This window comes from Penaeus monodon, chromosome 12 (assembly GCF_015228065.2).
Source record: "Penaeus monodon isolate SGIC_2016 chromosome 12, NSTDA_Pmon_1, whole genome shotgun sequence".
In the NCBI taxonomy this organism is placed as follows: domain Eukaryota; kingdom Metazoa; phylum Arthropoda; class Malacostraca; order Decapoda; family Penaeidae; genus Penaeus; species Penaeus monodon.
The window spans coordinates 39,394,473-39,411,972 of NC_051397.1; the positions used below are offsets into that span (position 1 = coordinate 39,394,473).

General features: G+C 39.2%; 1 protein-coding gene across 1 annotated transcript in view; it reads right to left on the minus strand.

Moving 5' to 3' along the window:
- Positions 1-7,367: 7,367 nt before the first annotated feature.
- LOC119579438 (tRNA-dihydrouridine(16/17) synthase [NAD(P)(+)]-like) overlaps positions 7,368-17,500 on the minus strand; it is a 22,876-nt gene continuing 12,743 nt past the window's right edge. The window contains exons 4-8 of the mRNA XM_037927243.1: positions 12,674-12,922; positions 12,073-12,215; positions 11,316-11,460; positions 10,692-10,866; positions 7,368-7,877 (exon numbers count right to left, since the gene is read on the minus strand). Of these exons, the coding sequence (XP_037783171.1) occupies positions 7,431-7,877; positions 10,692-10,866; positions 11,316-11,460; positions 12,073-12,215; positions 12,674-12,922 (1,159 nt within the window). The 3' untranslated portion in view covers positions 7,368-7,430. The remainder of the gene's footprint in view (positions 7,878-10,691; positions 10,867-11,315; positions 11,461-12,072; positions 12,216-12,673; positions 12,923-17,500) is intronic.

The window sequence follows — 17,500 nt, forward strand, 5'->3', positions numbered from 1 at the left end:
GATGTTGGTATCAGTCAGTAACACTTATTCTGATACAGCAACAGTTCTAAATATACTCATGAATGCATCGTCGTCAAGAACATTTATACCAGCTGAACACGTTGCAGTCAAACAATATAAACAGGCACGCATCGGTACATATATTAGTGCGTCTGCAGTCAACATCTATACAACAACGCAGTACCAATATTAGTCGTGACAGCACTATCCACGATGCACGTCAGCAGATCGATCAGTCGCAGGGGATTCGTCCGTAGACATGGCGGCGATTGCGTCATGAGCAGCAGGAATTCAGAATTGGAGCATGCAAACATGCACGAACTTATTGCCATGTGCTTCTTCATGGGAGGATCCTTGTCTCTGATACTGACGTTTTGCATTATGAGAAGAATGCAAGGGGTGAAAGTGTGTAATTTAAGAACAATAGGATGTAGGTTCTGCTTGCTGTATATGTGCATATGTTTGTCTGTATGTTTTGTTCGTCGGTTTGCAGTAAGTGTTTATGAGAGAGAGAGAGAGGAAGAGAGAGTATGACGCGTACGTGAGTGGTTGTGTGTCCTTCCCATTCTCTCCAGCTTATGTAAGATTTCTTTGACATACGAACACCGACATTTAAATGTCATCTGAACCTTCACATCCTATCCACTTTCTTCTCCACAATTTCACTAAATAATCTAAAGCCAAAATGCCAACCGATGTCGAACAAAACACATGTCACTGACAGATAATGCTACTTACCTTTGAATATATTTTTTGCGTTTAATTTATTTTTGCTACATTACCCAGTCACCAGTTTTCATAAAGTGTGAGGATTAACAGATTCTCAGAAATACATCGAGAATAAAAGCAATGTATTTTTTTTTTCTCTATCAGCTGGCCTTTGTTTTTTCTCTTTCAACTCACTTTTGTCTCTGTTTTTTTTTTTCTGTTTGTTTTTCGGTTCTCTGAACTATGTTATGCTAAGAGATCATTTTTTTTAATCAACTGTCCTTTTAGTTTTTTCTGTGACCTTTTGTATTCGTTATGCAGTATGATATATGTGCATTTGTTTTTTATCTTCTAATAAGTTTGTGCAATATTTAATACCTTCTTTGAACCCTGTGCCTTACATCAACCCAAACATCGCTACAAAAATAAAGTCGTAATATATCCCTCGCTAACTTTATTTTACTTCTTTTCTCCTCTTTTCCATCTTTCAAATCCAACCAACGAAATTATCTCCTCTCTTTAATCCCTCTTTACCTGGAGGACCATCAGACCCACCTGTTTATCTGCGTCTTACTTTCCTCCTCCCTCTCATTCTCTCTGTCTTTATCTGTCTGTCTTCTCTCTCTCTCTCTCTCTCTCTCTCTCTCTCTCTCTCTCTCTCTCTTTCTCCGCGTCTAAGTCTTCATCCCTCCGCCATTTTGAAGACTTAATAGTTTAATTGGTTCGTCCCCGGGTGTCGGCGAGTCCACTTCCTTCTCATTTGTCTTAAGATTTTCCAGGTCGACGTAATGAAACATCTCGAAGAAACTGGGCGAGGATTTATTGGCTTGAGACTCGCGGCTTGGCGTCGACGCAGACACAGACAGACGAAAATATAGACAGACAGATAAACAGACGGATAGACAGGCGGATAGACAGATAGACATAAGAGAGACAGGCAAATAGTGTGCGAAGTTCAATAGTTTCTTGTTAGGCGGTGAAATTCGTCTGTGCCGGGACCACGAGCCTGGATTAAGCTGGCTGTGAGAAAGGGGTTATTGGATGCCAGGTGGCCTAGGGTGTTTGTCTGCGTCTCGGGATGTGAATGATTCCAATGCTCGCTGGTGTATTGTGCATGGTGACGGAGAGGGAATGAATTACTATTATATCGCACGCATTCACAAACGTCAAAAAAGACACACGCACGTGTCTGTCTTTGTCTGTCTGTCTCTCTCTCTCTTACAAACACACACACACAAACGTGTGGTGTGGTGTGTGTGTGTGTGTGTGTGTGTGTGTGTGTGTGTGTGTGTGTGTGTGTGTGTGTGTGTGTGTGTGTGTGTGTGTGTGTGTGTGTGTGTGTGTGTGTGTGTGTGTGTGTGTGTATATATATATATATTTTATATATATATGGGTGTGTGTGATATATATAATATATTACATATATATATATATATATATAATATATATATATATATATATATATATATATATGAACACAAACATTATTCTCCAGCAACTGAACGAAGCGAAGGACCGGCTGTGATTACCGCCGGCGAGAGAGGGTGGCAGACAAAGCGAATGGTGGCGACTAAACATACGGTTGACATATCGCCAGACACGGGGTAACAGATCACCACACAATAGCTTGGGAAATTAGCCGGCAGCGATGAGGGGAGATGGAGAGGCTGGGATGATGGATGGGTGAACGGGGAAGAAAGGAGAAAGGGGAAGACGAGAAGACAGGAGAAGGCGGAAAACGAGAAGAGATAAGGAAGAAAAGGAAGACTACAAGAAGAAAGAAGGAGGAAGACGAGTAGAAAGGTGAAAGAAGAGACGAAGAAGAGAGGGAAAGGGGAAGACGAGAAGAAGAAGGGAGAAAGAAGACGAGAAGAAGAGATGAGAAAGAAGAAGACGAGAAGAGAGGAGAAAGGGGAAGACGAGAAGAGAGTGACGTGACAGACGAGATTTTTGGCCAGTGATTATGGCTCGCGGTCGATGGCGTTGCGTCACCAGCCAATTGGATACGGCATTCAAGATGAGGTAAAAGAAAAAAAAGGAAGAGAAAAAAAAATATTTGATAGTTGGTGACATCATATTCAACATCGTTGCCTTCAGTGTTATTTCTTTTTAAATATTCCCTCGCTGGGATATATTCTGTCTCTCTTATCCTTTCTTCGGCAAATGGGTATCTTCCTTTCTTATTCTCTCTCTCTTCTTCCTACCTCCCCCCTCCCCCCCACTCTCTCTCTCTCTTCTTAAGAACTGAGGATGAAAACGTACTGCTCTATCAGAACCCTTGTTATTCTTGCATTGTGAAAATATTTAGGATTTACGATTAACTGCCATGGATATAACAAGACTGGTAGCTAAAGTGGCTGATAATTTATTTTCCTTTTAGGTAAAAACGACCATATAACGTTCAAAATATATCTTTTCAAGCGATGTATTTATTTCAGAATGACTAGGGTATTGATTTTTTCTTTTCTTTTTTTACATAGACTAAAAGTAATCGTTATCAGATAGAAGATAAACAGCTTATGCCACCGTACAAAAAAGTCACAGACAGACATAGATAAAGGCATACGGCAAACTTCAGTCCGGAGGCGCCTCTGAGTCACATTCTTGCCCCGGAACTCGAGCCCTTCGGTGTCCTCTGAGAATCCTGTCATCTCCAGGACGTGATCTAAACAGACGCGCCGCCATCTTGAAGGATGCAGGAAGTCTGGATGAGAAATGTCCGACATGAGTCTCGTTCGTCTAATCTCATGACGGAGCGAGCGATTTTTTCCTTGACATTTTTTCTTTCCTCATTTTACGCACACGCACACACGTGTGTGTGTGTGTGTGTGTGTGCGTGTGCGTGTGTGTGTGCGTGTGCGTGTGCGTGTGCGTGTGTGTGTGTGTGTGTGTGTGTGTGTGTGTGTGTGTGTGTGTGTGTGTGTGTGTGTGTGTGGTGTGTGTGTGTGTGTGTGTGTGTGTGTGTGTGTGTGCGTGCGTGCGAGTGCGTGAGTGTGTAGGAGTATACATTCTTTTATGATCTCTCTTCTCCCAAATTTCTGAATATGCGTAATGGCCGGAAGGGAGTTCTTCGAGCGAAGTTTTTAGACCCTGGAAGAGGCGCAAGTCTGGAAGGACGTTATTAGCTTAGGGGAATACCATGAGGCTCCCATGACTTGGGTTTCACATGAACTTGGGTTTCACATAACTTGAGTTTCACACGACCCGTGCTTCACAAAATTTGAGTTTCACATAAGTTTCACATGACTTAAATTTCACATGTTCTTGAGTTTCACATGACTTGGGTTTCTTCACACGACGATTTTACATGACTCTGGTTTCACATGACTTGAGTTTCACATGACGCGGGGCGCACCTTGTCGGGGCTGGTAGAAAACTGAGTAGGATGTGATAAAACGTTATTTTTAGACAGAATGTTGATGGACGTGGAATATGACGATAAAACGTCAGAAAGAAGGTGAGGATAAGACATACGAATCTAGTTCATGAATTTAAAAAAGCGACAAGAGAAACTGGAGATTTAAGTAAAGAATATGGTCTCTAATCCGCTTAAGATAATTCAAGCAAGAGAATTATCTGCGGTTATTAATGTGGGATATTTGTCACTTTTCCTTTGTCCTTACAGAACGAACATTCTAACCCGGGGTTGTCACATGTACAGTATATCATTATAACGCAGAAATTCTCCATTTCCAGATTCGTCACTCAGCGTCCACAATGTGTGAACCATATTTCGACTCTTGTATTCGAGACACCAAAGCTATTCCTCCTTTTTAAATGGAACTGCGGACAAAGAAAAAATTCATTGGATCACTACTCTCATTTATATCAGTCCCCTGAAATAAACTCTCTCGCTGAATGATATAGTACATAGGACCACGGGCTTTTCAACAAGATGAACTATCCGTGGTATGATGACCCGGAACGCATGTCGGTACGAATAAGGGGAATATGTTTCGAATTCGGAAGTCGAATCTGGCGGTTTGAATACTGACAGCTCGGAGTAGCGACGTAGGAAATGGAGGCTGCATCTCACAGTAACGTCGGGTACGCGTATGGGGTGTATGTCAGTGCAGAAATTCAACGGGTAAAGTTAGTCTCTGCATTGTGTAGTATGGTAGAGACATGGTACGTTTTGTATCGGGTGCTGTCGGCAGAATGATGATAGTACTGTTAGTCAAAGAGAATAATAAAAACTCTAGTAATGATAATGAAAATAACAATGATGAGAAAAATGATGATACTATTACTATGACTACTACTAGTCCCTATAATAATAATGATGATATTGATGATTATAAGAATAACAATTATAATCATGAAAAGGATGATGATAATAATACTACAAACTATAATGATAATGATCACATTAGTAGTAGTAATCATGATGATGATAAAGTGAAAAAAAAATAACGATAATAATAATAATAATAATGATACCTAAAATTTATAAATAAATAAAATAAAAATGCCATCGCCTGCCTCCAACATCTGTGACATTCGACCCTTTTTTGGAGTTTTGAATCCCTCTCCGGGTTCTGACGAAGGGTTTCCTACGCGCGAAGTATGTTGCTCGGTTTGTGCTTAATTCTTTCATCATTTCGGCTTGAGAAAAAGAGAAAGAGAAAAGAGGAAGGAGGAGAAGGAAGAGAGAGGGAGGGGAGAGTGAGGGAGAGGGGAGAAGGGAGAGAGAAGGATGGGCACGCGAGGAAGGGGGGAGAAGGGAGGGAAAGAGAGGGAGAGATGGGAGTAGGGATGAGAGAGAGAGAGAGAGAGAGAGAGAGAGAGAGAGAGAGAGAGAGAGAGAGAGAAGAGGAAGGAGAAAGTGAGAAAATGAAAAGAAAAAAAAAGAGTCAGAAATACGCGAAAAAGAGTAAACGGAAGAAAAGAAATGCAACACATAAAAAAATCGAAAAAAAAAAATAAACGCAAAGCAAAAGAGGAAAAGGTGAAGCGGGAAAGGTTAAATCGAACACATGGAATGTTCATGTAAAATTCATAAACAGATTTTGCTTTTCATACCTCCGCAAGGCCGTGTTTTACTCGTCGATTAATGTATGCACACGTTTACAGTATATGCAAATATGCTTTGTGATTAAAACGTTCCTCAGCTCGCAAGCCGGTTGGTTGAAGTGCATCCAAGTGCACACACGACCTCACACTTCCCACTTTTTTCACTCACGCACTCACCCTGACTCACTCATTTAATAACCATCTCAAGGAAATCATTGAGGAGCTAACGTATTCACACACGTGCGTGCGAACTCAGAATGAAAGCTTTAAAGAAGTGGGAAGGGAGGGAGGGAGGGAGAGGAAGGAAGGGAGGAAGGGAAGGGAAGGGAGGAAGGGAAGGGAAGAGGGAGAAGGAGAGAGAGAGAGAGAGAGAGAGAGAGAGAGAGAGAGAGAGAGAGAGAGACGCACACAGAAAGACAAAAAAAAAAAAATCTACTGCAAACAAAAATTAAGAAGAATGAGGCGAAACCGGAAACAGATAAAGACCATTCCAACAGACAAACAGATAAACAACTTTCAGATAAACGACCTACCGTCCATTTCTCTCTCTCTCTCTCTCTCTTGAGAGAGAGAGAGAGAGAAGAGATAGTTAAGCAGACAAAAAGAGGAAGAGAAGGGAAAATCCTCGAGAATGGAGCTGTGCGAGAAGTGAAGTCCATCGCAAGCCTCTCATTAACACTCGACAGTAATGGTAGTTTCCCCGTCTCATTACAGCGGCTGGTGGTGGGAGCATAATGAGTGTCATTTTGCGTTTGTTTGTATATCTCCTCCCACGGTGAAGGGAGAAGGGATGAGGAGAAACAGGAGGTAGGAGAAGAGGTGAAAAGGTAGGGGAGAGGGGGGGGGAGGAACAGCGTGATAGGGTTGGTTAATGAATAATGTTAATGTTGGTTAATTCGGTTATGGTGTCATGTCATATCGTATATATGTATAGTGTTTGTAAAAAAAAATGCAGAAATGAGGATTTTTTTTTTTACCTCACAGGGTCATGCCTGGAAATAGCAAAGCAATGGTAAATATAACAGAAAAAAATAATAAGACTGATGGTAATAAAAATAACATTTTATAATATCAATGGTGGTGAAAATGGTGGTAATTATATCCCTACTGAAAAAATTAATCTGACAGTAAAGAATAAAATTAATAATTATGATGATTATGATGATGATGATGATAATGATGATGGTAATGATTATATAGGAGCAATAGCAGCGGTGGTGGTGGTGGTGATAACAATAATAATAATAACAATAATAATAATAACAATAATAATAATAACAATAATAATGATAATAATAATAATAATAATAATAATAATAATAATAATAATAATAATAATAATAATAATCACAACAATAATAATCACAATAATAATAATAATAATAATAATAATAATAATAATAATAATAATAATAACAACGATAATAATAATACGCTCACTGAAACATTTACACGTATAACATTTTCCAAGGAAAATAGTTTGGGAAGAAATGGGGTAATTTCCTTCAACATAATTGCAAGACCTTGATAACTGTACGGAAATGACATTATTTCGGTCTTTATTATCATTTTTGTCCATTTAACTTATAAAAAATAGAATGCTATATATTCCCCTTTATTAAAATATGAAAACAGAAACGAATATAAAATATTAAAAAGTTTATTGCAAAGAAACATTTTATTTTATTTTACATGTACTTCCCATTATGTCAAGTGTTGCATGTATTGCTTTGAACTTCATGAGCTTCTTGAGGTAGATTCTGGAGTGGTTGGTGCTTCGACATGTCTTCCGCCTCCGTTTTCTTTGATTCCTCGGAGTCAAAACCACCGTTTTCCTTCTTATTCCCATTTTCGTACCCGTTTTCTATCTCCGCTCCCGCCCCGTTTTCTTTCTCTTTCTCTCCTTCTTGCTTGCCCTCTTTTTGAACTACGCCATTCTTCTCACACTCCTTTTGTACTTCGTCAGATTGTCCTGAGGCCTGCTGCTGCTGCAGCTTCTCCTCCTCCTCCTTGAGCTTCGCCAGCTGACCGTAGTAGATGGCTGCTTTCTCCCGCTTGGTCTTGACGAGGATGCGATGCCCGGGGCAGTCCAGGCCCTCCGTGTAGCATTTGACGCGGCAACAGGCACGGCACATGTTATGCACACAGCGCCCACCCTGGGAGAAGAGATGAAGCTTATTTATTATTTGATTTCATTCTTGTTTTAGAGAATGGAAGTGTAACTGTACTGTTCCCTCTCTCTCTCTCTTATTTCTCTTTCCTCTCTCTCTCTCTCTCTCTCTCTCTCTCTCTCTCTCTCTCTCTCTCTCTCTCTCTCTCACCCTCTCAAATCTGGTGATACGAGCAGGAGATTTAAATGCCTGTGTTCGTTTAGAGATCTTCTTAATGAAGATAAATACCTGGAACGGATCGGTTCCTAGCAGCTTCTATAACACGGCCGATAATCATTTTGAGGAACATTTTCTACTTGTCCTATTTTCTATTTCATTTGCAAATTACACAAATTTCACAAATTTTAAGTTGAAATTAGAGAGGGGAGGGAGAGGAAGAGGGGTTTGCCGACGATGTAAGGGGAAGGGGAAGGGGAAGGGGAAAGGGAATGGGAATGGGGAAGGGGAAGATGAATAGGAAAGGGAAAGGGAAGGTTAAGAAAGAAGAGGAAGGGGACAGTCCCAGAGAAAAGAAAAGGGACAGGGAAGGGGGAGGGAGGAGAAGAATAATGAGAGAAAAGAAGAGGAAGAGGGAGAAGGAGAAGGCGGCGCGGGGAGTGTGGAAAACCGCGAATGCACCGGTGGGAGAGCTGACGGAGGTGATGGATAGAGGCAGGGGAATAACCTAATGAAAAAGGAGGAAGGAGATTAGACAAATGAATCAATACGTGACAAATGAATGGCCTAAGCGCGAAAGACAGGGCCCGGGGAGGGGGAGGTGGACGGAAAAGGGGAAGGGAAGTGAGAGAGGAAGGGACGAGGAGGGACGAGGAGAGAGGAAGGGACGAGGAGAGAGAAAGGAAGAGACGAGGAGAGATGAATGGACGAAGGAAAGAGGAATGGACGAAGAGAGAGAGAGAGAGAGAGAGAGAGAGAGAGAGAGAGAGAGAGAGAGAGAGAGAGAGAGAGAGAGAGAGAGAGAGAGAGGGGGGAATGGAAACACGAGGGACAGGAAACGAGGGGACGCCTGAGAGGGGAAGTGGCGCCATCATCATCACCTGAACATTTTAACACCCGCGGGCTAGCGATGGCGCCCTCTCGCCGCCGCCCGTCTTAAAGATGAACCCACGACACCTCCCCTCACACCTACCCCGGAACTTACCTGTGTACCTGTGTCTCTCTACACCTGATCGCGAACCAGTGTTGGCGCGGTACTGTCGTGTGTGTGTGTGTGTGTGTGTGTGTGTGTGTGTGTGTGTGTGTGTGTGTGTGTGTGTGTGTGTGTGCGTGCTGGTGCGTGGTGCTGCGTGCCGTGACTGCGTGCGTGCGTGACGGCGCTGCGTTTGCGTGTGTATGTTGTCTGTCCCTGTCTATTAAGGTCGGGGATATCATACACACTATGCATGAACCTGACGAACCCGTCTGCGTGATATGTGTGTGATATTTGTCCTGTCTCACGTCTGATGTGGCGTGATATACATACACATATACATATATGTGTGCGCGCGCGCGGGTGTGTGTGTGTGTGTGTGTACGGGCGCGGGTGTGTGTATGTGTGTGTGTGCGGGCGCGCGGGTGTTTGTGCTTGTGTGTGCGTGTGTGTGTGTGCGTGTGTGTGTGTGTGTGTGTGTGTGTGTGTGTGTGTGTGTGGTGGTGTTGTGTGTTGGTGGTGGTGTGGTTGTGTGTGGTGTGTGAGTGGAGGGAAGGGGAGGAGGATGAGGAGAGGAGGAGGAGAGAGAGGAGAGGAGAAGGAGAGAGAGAGAGGAGAGAGAGAGAGAGATGAGGAGGAGAGAGAGAAGGAGAAGGACGAGGAGGAGAGAGAGAGAGAGAGAGAGAGAGAGATTTTAGGGAGAAAGAGTGCGAGACAGAGAGAATACGCACACTGGTCACGCATGCATATAAACACACACAAAATGAACAAAAATATTAAATTCAGCATGTCGCACACTGATCTATAAACTATATCATCTAAACAACAATCGAACAACAGTGTTTTCAAAGCAGTTCAATCCTCTCGCTGAATCACAATCAATCTAGCAAAATATTACGTAAGGAGAAACGAAACAAAACTTCGATATCCGAGTTCAGAACGAGGGTACGTATTATCGAACAAAGAACAATGTGTTCATTATTGAGACAAGCGGAGAAGTCATAGTATATTCAATATACTGGTTAAAAAACTCTCCGCTTTATTTGCAAACGTAAACCTGACATTTCAGAGATGAATAAATGCATATCTCACCTTCCAAGGACACCACAGCATTTGATAAAAGATAAGATCTAAACTCGTTTTCCTTTTTCTTTCTTTCCTTCTTTCTTTTTTTTCATTTTTTAAGTGTCTTCCATAAGTGCATTTCATAATTTTTTTTTGTTGGCTGACTCCGTACTCTTCCCTTACAGATATTCAAAATAATTCCATTTACAATATCCACAACGATAATTAGATGAAAATGCACCCTTTTTGAGAACGTAATGTACCGAGATTTTTTAGCACGTTGAACTAAAGTATACCCATCGGTATTTCAGCTGTGAGGTCGCTGGGTCTTTCCGTTTCATGTATTATGTCTTTCGCATAAACATTCTAGAACGGATGTTCTACTGGGCTCCATCTTTTTTTTTCTTCTTTTTATACGTTGTAGATTCAGTTGCTATTTGTTCATCAACTTCCCGAGAGACCACCGAACACAGACAAAGGCGCAGACACAGACACACACACACACACACACACACACACACACACACACAAAAAAAAAAAAAAAAAAAAAAAAAAAACACCCAAACTCCAAACCACAGCGCAATTTCTTTTTCCGCCATTCTTACCTTCGGGTTTTTGCAGATGCACTTCTCGTAGACGTCCCCCGGGGGGTCGAAGGACTTCCTCGGGTTCCTGCTCATCTTCTTCTTCTTCTTCTTGGAGAGGTCGGCCTCCCCGGAGTCCTCCCCGATCGGCCTCTTGCCTCCCTCGCCGCCTCCGCTGGCGCCGCCGCTGCCTTCACTGCAGGGAGGGGGGGGGGGGCACAGGGTGTGTTACGTGTGTTGCGATGTTCGGAATCCGTTGCTTTAATTATGTGATGTTATCTTTATTTTCTATGTTCTTGCGTAATTATATGATCATTTAGGTTCTAATTCTCGCTTAATCATAGTGTGTGTGACTTGATTTTTTTTATCACTGCCTTATCCTATCATGACTACCAGTCTTCGTAACATACAATATATATAATGAGATTAAAGCAAATACCGGCATTATCTTTACTTAATATAGAGCACGAAAATGCTCAAACTATCTATCCGACTCAAAACACACCTTCCACATAACTAACTGACTCTTAAGAAAAAAAAAAAAAAAAAAAAAAAAAAAAAAAAAAAAAAAAAAAATCCCTATACCGATGAGAAAAAAAAATCCAACAATTATCCTATTCCTCAAGGTCAACCTCGAGACCCCACCTGTCCTCCTCCGTCTCCTCCTGCTGCCGCTTCTCCTGCGCCCGCCGCTGGCTCTCCTTTATCTTCTTGAGGTGCTCCTCGGGCGAGATGCGGACGTACGGCTGACACACCCACGGGGGGAAGGGCAGCTTGGCCTGGTCGCTCTCTGCACAATGTAGAAAAGGAAAGAAAGAAAGAATGAAAGAGAGAAAGAGAGAGTGAGAAGAAAAAGGAGGAGGAAGAATAAAAGAAAAAAGGAAAGAAAGAAAGAAAGAAAGAAAAAACGTGCCAGAATTTTATCCTAACTTTTGAACTATCAGTGATATGTATTACGTTTTATGCCGTCCAGAGATGATAAAAAAATATATACATTTAGCATAAAATTCCTTAAACGTCATCAGAATCTGGTACCGGTTTTACAACGAGGGTTCTCGCCAGGTTCTATTGTATCCGCAAGATACCCATAAGAACAAAGATTCAAAAGTAAAGGCATCCATCTTGCAAGTATACTTAAGTACACTTCAGGTTCGGTCAGGATGAACTGCTGGACCTTAGTGTACTCTACCGCCTCCCTCTCTCACCCTCTTCCCCTTGCCCCTCGTCCCTCACCCCTCCCCTACTCTCCCTCTTTCCTTTCCCTCTCCCCCACTCGCTCCTTCTCCCCCTTCACCTTACCACCTCCCTCCTCTCCCCCCTCACCCCTCCTCCCTCTCCCCTTCCCCTCGCGTTTTCTCCCTCGCCCTCCCCCCCTCTCTCTCTCCCCCTCGCCCCCTCTCACCAGGGTCCGGTTCCCACGGCTTCTCCCCGGTGTGGTAGGGCGTCATCCGATCTCGCAGGTCTTGGGACACCACGACCATCTCCTCCAGCGTTGACGTCTTGGAGAGTCGATACCGCAGGTCGAAGTTCTCCGGCATGCACAGGCTGAGAGAAACGGTAGACATTCAGTCATTCTAAGATAAAATAAACAGGTCTATTCACCCCCATATAGAATAAACAAGTTTATTCACTCCCACACAAAAATAAACAGGTCTAATAAGCTATCTTCCCGCAGGTCTAACATCATGGCCCTGCCCCGCGGATGGCCAGGCCCGTCCTCTATGAAAGAAAGAGAGAAGAAGAGGAACAACAACAATAACATAAGCAATAACAAAGGGAGAAGCAGAAGAAAAAGAAGAAGAAGAAGAAGAAGAAGAAGAAGAAGTTCGCCGTAATGGGAAAATATAGCAGCGTCATCGTAACGAAGCTGCCGCGGCTCATGCATAAGACAGCGGGGCGGCGGCGCTGGCTTCCCCGAAGGAACTTAGATTGAAATTAATATTTTGTGTCGTCCCCCTCGAGCGCGCGAGTCAGCAGGACGCCTGTGACCCCCCGTGACCTACCAGTGGTGGAAGAGCTTGAAGAGGTGTCCCCGGGCGTAGCTGGTGGGGCACGGGTACTGGAGGGCGAGCTCGAGGTACTCCAGCGCCATGTCCCAGGCGGGCGGCTGCCGACCCGTGTACAGGGCGGGGTTGTACAGGTTGCCCTCCGCGCTCATGATCCCGTCCACGCCCGTCTCCCGCAGGCACCGCTCCACGTCAGACAGGTACTGGATGTTGCCGTTCGCGAACACGGGCACGCTCACGGCATCCCTGGCGAGGGAGGAGGGAGGGATTGCTAGCGGACTGTTGAAATTCAAGTAGCGTCGTCATACACTGATCATAACGAATTCTCTCTCTCTCTCTCTCTCTCTCTCTCTCTCTCTCTCTCTCTCTCTCTCTCTCTCTCTCTCTCTCTCTCTCTCTCTCTCTCTCTCACTCACTCACTCACTCACTCACTCACTCACTCACTCACTCACTCACTCACTCACTCACTCACTCACTCACTCACTCACTCACTCGCGCACTCACTCACTCACGCACTCACTCACTCACACACACACGCACACACGAGCATCATGCGACCTTTTCAAACACCTTAATTAGCACTGACTTGCCCATTGTTCACATCTCGAAGAGAATAATACCTGTTATGCACAAAACAACGATTCATCCTTCCTTATATTAGCCTGGCGTGATGCAACCAATCTCACTTACTACATGTGAATATAAATACTAACAAAGAAAGATTTACCTATTAATAGTATAACATGAAGTAAGAAATATCCCATTAAATAACTGACAGGGGATATTTACATTGTAGATGCAGATCAACATCTTTTTCATTGTCATTATCATTTACATGTTATTCTCATTTCCATTTGTATCATTATCATTATCATCCTTATTTTTACCATTATTACTGTTATTAGTAGTAGTATTAAGGTCGTCCTCCTGCTAATAATAGAAGTGATAATAATAATAATAATACTCTTAATAATAATACTCTTATCAATATCAACATTATTTGCGATACGACATATTACCATCCAGTTTATTTTTTTTTTTTTATAAAATAATAACCATCATGACTATTCTCAGTAGTGTTAACTAGATCGTAATTATGATTATTATTACCATTACTACCATCATTATCTCAATAATCATTACCAGACACCCATAATAATTCATTATTTGTCACCGCAAAAATAATACGATTATTATCCGGTGCTAATACCACCTTTTCACGAATATTACTATCTGTATCCCTCCCTTTATCATTATCATTTTCTTTTAACTATTACTTTCACTATCATTATTACTATTATTATTATCATTATTCTCACCATCATTATTCTTAATATCACCACCCTCCTTAAACAGGAGCATTACAATAATAATAAAAAAATAATAATAATAACCAGGTACCTTCGCTATAGGTGATTAGGTATCATTATTAGCATAATCCACATTATGATCATCATTAATATCATAATTAAAATATCACTGCTATAATTCATCTCTAACAGCAACACCAAACATAACTCAGCAACATAGTAGTGATGTTAACCACTAAACCATTAATAATAAAAATAATGAATAAAACTTCTACAAACTCCAGAATCCTTTCCAGTTATTATCAGTATAATCATAAACATCAAGTTCATTATCACATGTATTGTAATTAGTACAAATCTTGACGTTATTCTTATCCTAATAGTGTTATCATTTAAAGTATTAGCTCTACTATAGCCATCATTATTATTATTATTATCATAATAATGTTATTCACAGTAATGAAAAAGCAATGAAATCTGTCTGCTAGAAAAAGAAATTTCTTTCTCACAGCTGTTAATGTTATTAATGCCATTAACATTGTCATAATTTTATAATCACTTTACTTTTACATTATTGTCATCTCACACTATCACCATGATTATTATCACCACTTTTTACATTCATCCTTTTCGTATCTATTTTCGTTACCATCACACACACACACACACACACAAGCACAAGCACAAGCACACGCACACGCACGCGCACACACACGCACACGCACAAATATATATATATATATATATATATATATATATATATATATATATATATATATATATATATATATATATATTACGTCCTTCAGGTTTTCTACTATCTATAACCGCTATTATCTTCGTCACCATCTTTGTCACAATTGTTACTAATCATTATCATCATTACAATTGTCATCCTAATACCATAATTATCATCAACACAAATATCATAATTAATTAAAGTATCACTGAAATTACTGTCATAATTATTCACAACAATAAAATAAAAAAAATCGGGACCTTCCCTGTGACAGTTTTATCAATATATTCGATAATACTGTCATCACATTTATCAATATCAGAATTAATATAATCTTTGTCATTATTGTTACCATTAATTCCATCAGTATTGTCAAAAGCAGCATTATCCCTTTTTTCGCTATGAATATCTTAATCACTATTCCATAATCCTGATCATCCTTATTCTCATTTTCTTTGATTATGATTATGATTATTATCACCATTATTATTATCGTTATCGTTATCGTTATTATTATTACTATTATCCCGATCATAACGTCTTGTAATTTTTTCTTCTCAATACCATTATCATCAATGTAATTAGCATTTAAATAATATGCTATAATATATTATTTACGATTCAGGGGGAAACTCTTGGGGCCTCTCCTGCCATGTTTCATTACCCTAACTGATGGAAACAATTAATCAAGGCATAGTTGTAAAATATCGGATATAACCTACTTATCAATATAATCATCAAATTTCAACAGTACCATATCAGTGATAACTAATACTGACAGTAGCGTTATTACCATCATTATTATTATCATTCAAATATTACCACGGGTGTTACTGTTGGCTATATTATCATCGTTATTACGTAACCAAAATAATAAATTAGCATCTACGATCAATATAATCATCATATTTCAACAATACCATCTCAGCGATAATAAACACTGACAGTAGCGTTATTACCATAATTATTATTATCATGCAAATATTACCAGCGGTGTTATTGTTGGCTATATTATTATTGGTATTCCGTAACCAAAATAATAACTATTATAAATATTCGCAACAAATATCATCACAACTAATAATATTATCAATCTGATTATTAGTATTATCCTCTTTACATTCTCATCATTGCCTGTATCATTTCATAATTACCACCATTATCTTTACTGGGTAATTATGTCATTGTCATTATTAGCGTTATCATTTCCATTCATTATTATTAATACTATTATATAATACTATCAAAATAGCATTATCAAAACTACAGTTACTGTAATACACCTGATTTCATGATAACATAATAACAGTAATGCTATTATCATTACCATTCATCTCACAAATATTATCATAAAGTTGATCTTATTGTTACCCTCACCACTGTTGCTGTTGTTATCTTCATTACGACTAATAGTAATGGTTTTAACGGACTAATAGAAAAGAGAAAAATATAGGGAGGAAAAATATATATACATATATGTACACACATTTATAAAGATATATATAAATATATATTACACACACACACACACACACACACACACACACACACACACACACACACACACACACACACACATATATATATAATATAATATATATATAATATATTATATAAATATATATATATATATATATATATATATAATACATATAATATTAATATATAATATATTACAATATCTATATATATATATATATATAATCATAATAGTATATATAATATATATATATATATATATATATACTATATATATATATATATAATATATATATATATATATATATATATATATATTTATCTATATATATATATATATATATATATATATATATATATATATATATATATATATATATATATATATATATATATACATATATTTATATATACATATATTTTATATACATATATTATATATACATATATATTTATAGACATACATACATATATATATATATATATATATATATATATATATATAAACAGGAACGGAAATTACGAATATAGGCTGCACTAACACCATTTCATCATCTTGACTAAGGGTGGTCTTATTGTTACCATGGTCATCCTCATTCTAATGCTGTGATCTTTTTTAATATTATAATAATCACATCAATAATGTTAGATTTACAATTACTGACATAAGCATTTACAGCAGTAATACAAACTCTCGGAAGCTAAAACGTGTTTTATATTATCATTGTTATTACCATTATCATTATTATTACATCTTCAATATTGTTACTAACATTACCATCCTTATCATTGCTATTATTATCATCATCCTTATTATTATTATTATTATTATTATTAATATCATGCCGTCATTACCATAATTCTAATCATCAGTGGTATTACATATAATAAATATTATCAACTACTAATATTCACAATGATATCAACATTGCCATCACGATCATAATCAAAATCAATACGTTTATGATTATTTTGAACACTTTTCCCTTTCATTAACATTTAATTGGCATTTTAAGTATCATTATTACAACCAGTATTCCTTCGCAAAGAAGATAATAATTACAATTACTATTACAATAAATTTCGTCTTTTCATACTGTTACTGTCGCTTCCATCATCATTGTCAAAAACATCATAATTATCAACAACAATGGATTTATTAGTTATTGTACCCCCCATTCAAAATCGTTGTAGAAAACTCTCCGGGCTCCCCCGCCACATTTCACTAACAACACCTAAATCACCGATAAAAAAATCACCGCCACTCTCCTATCCCTTAACCCTATCCCACCTCAA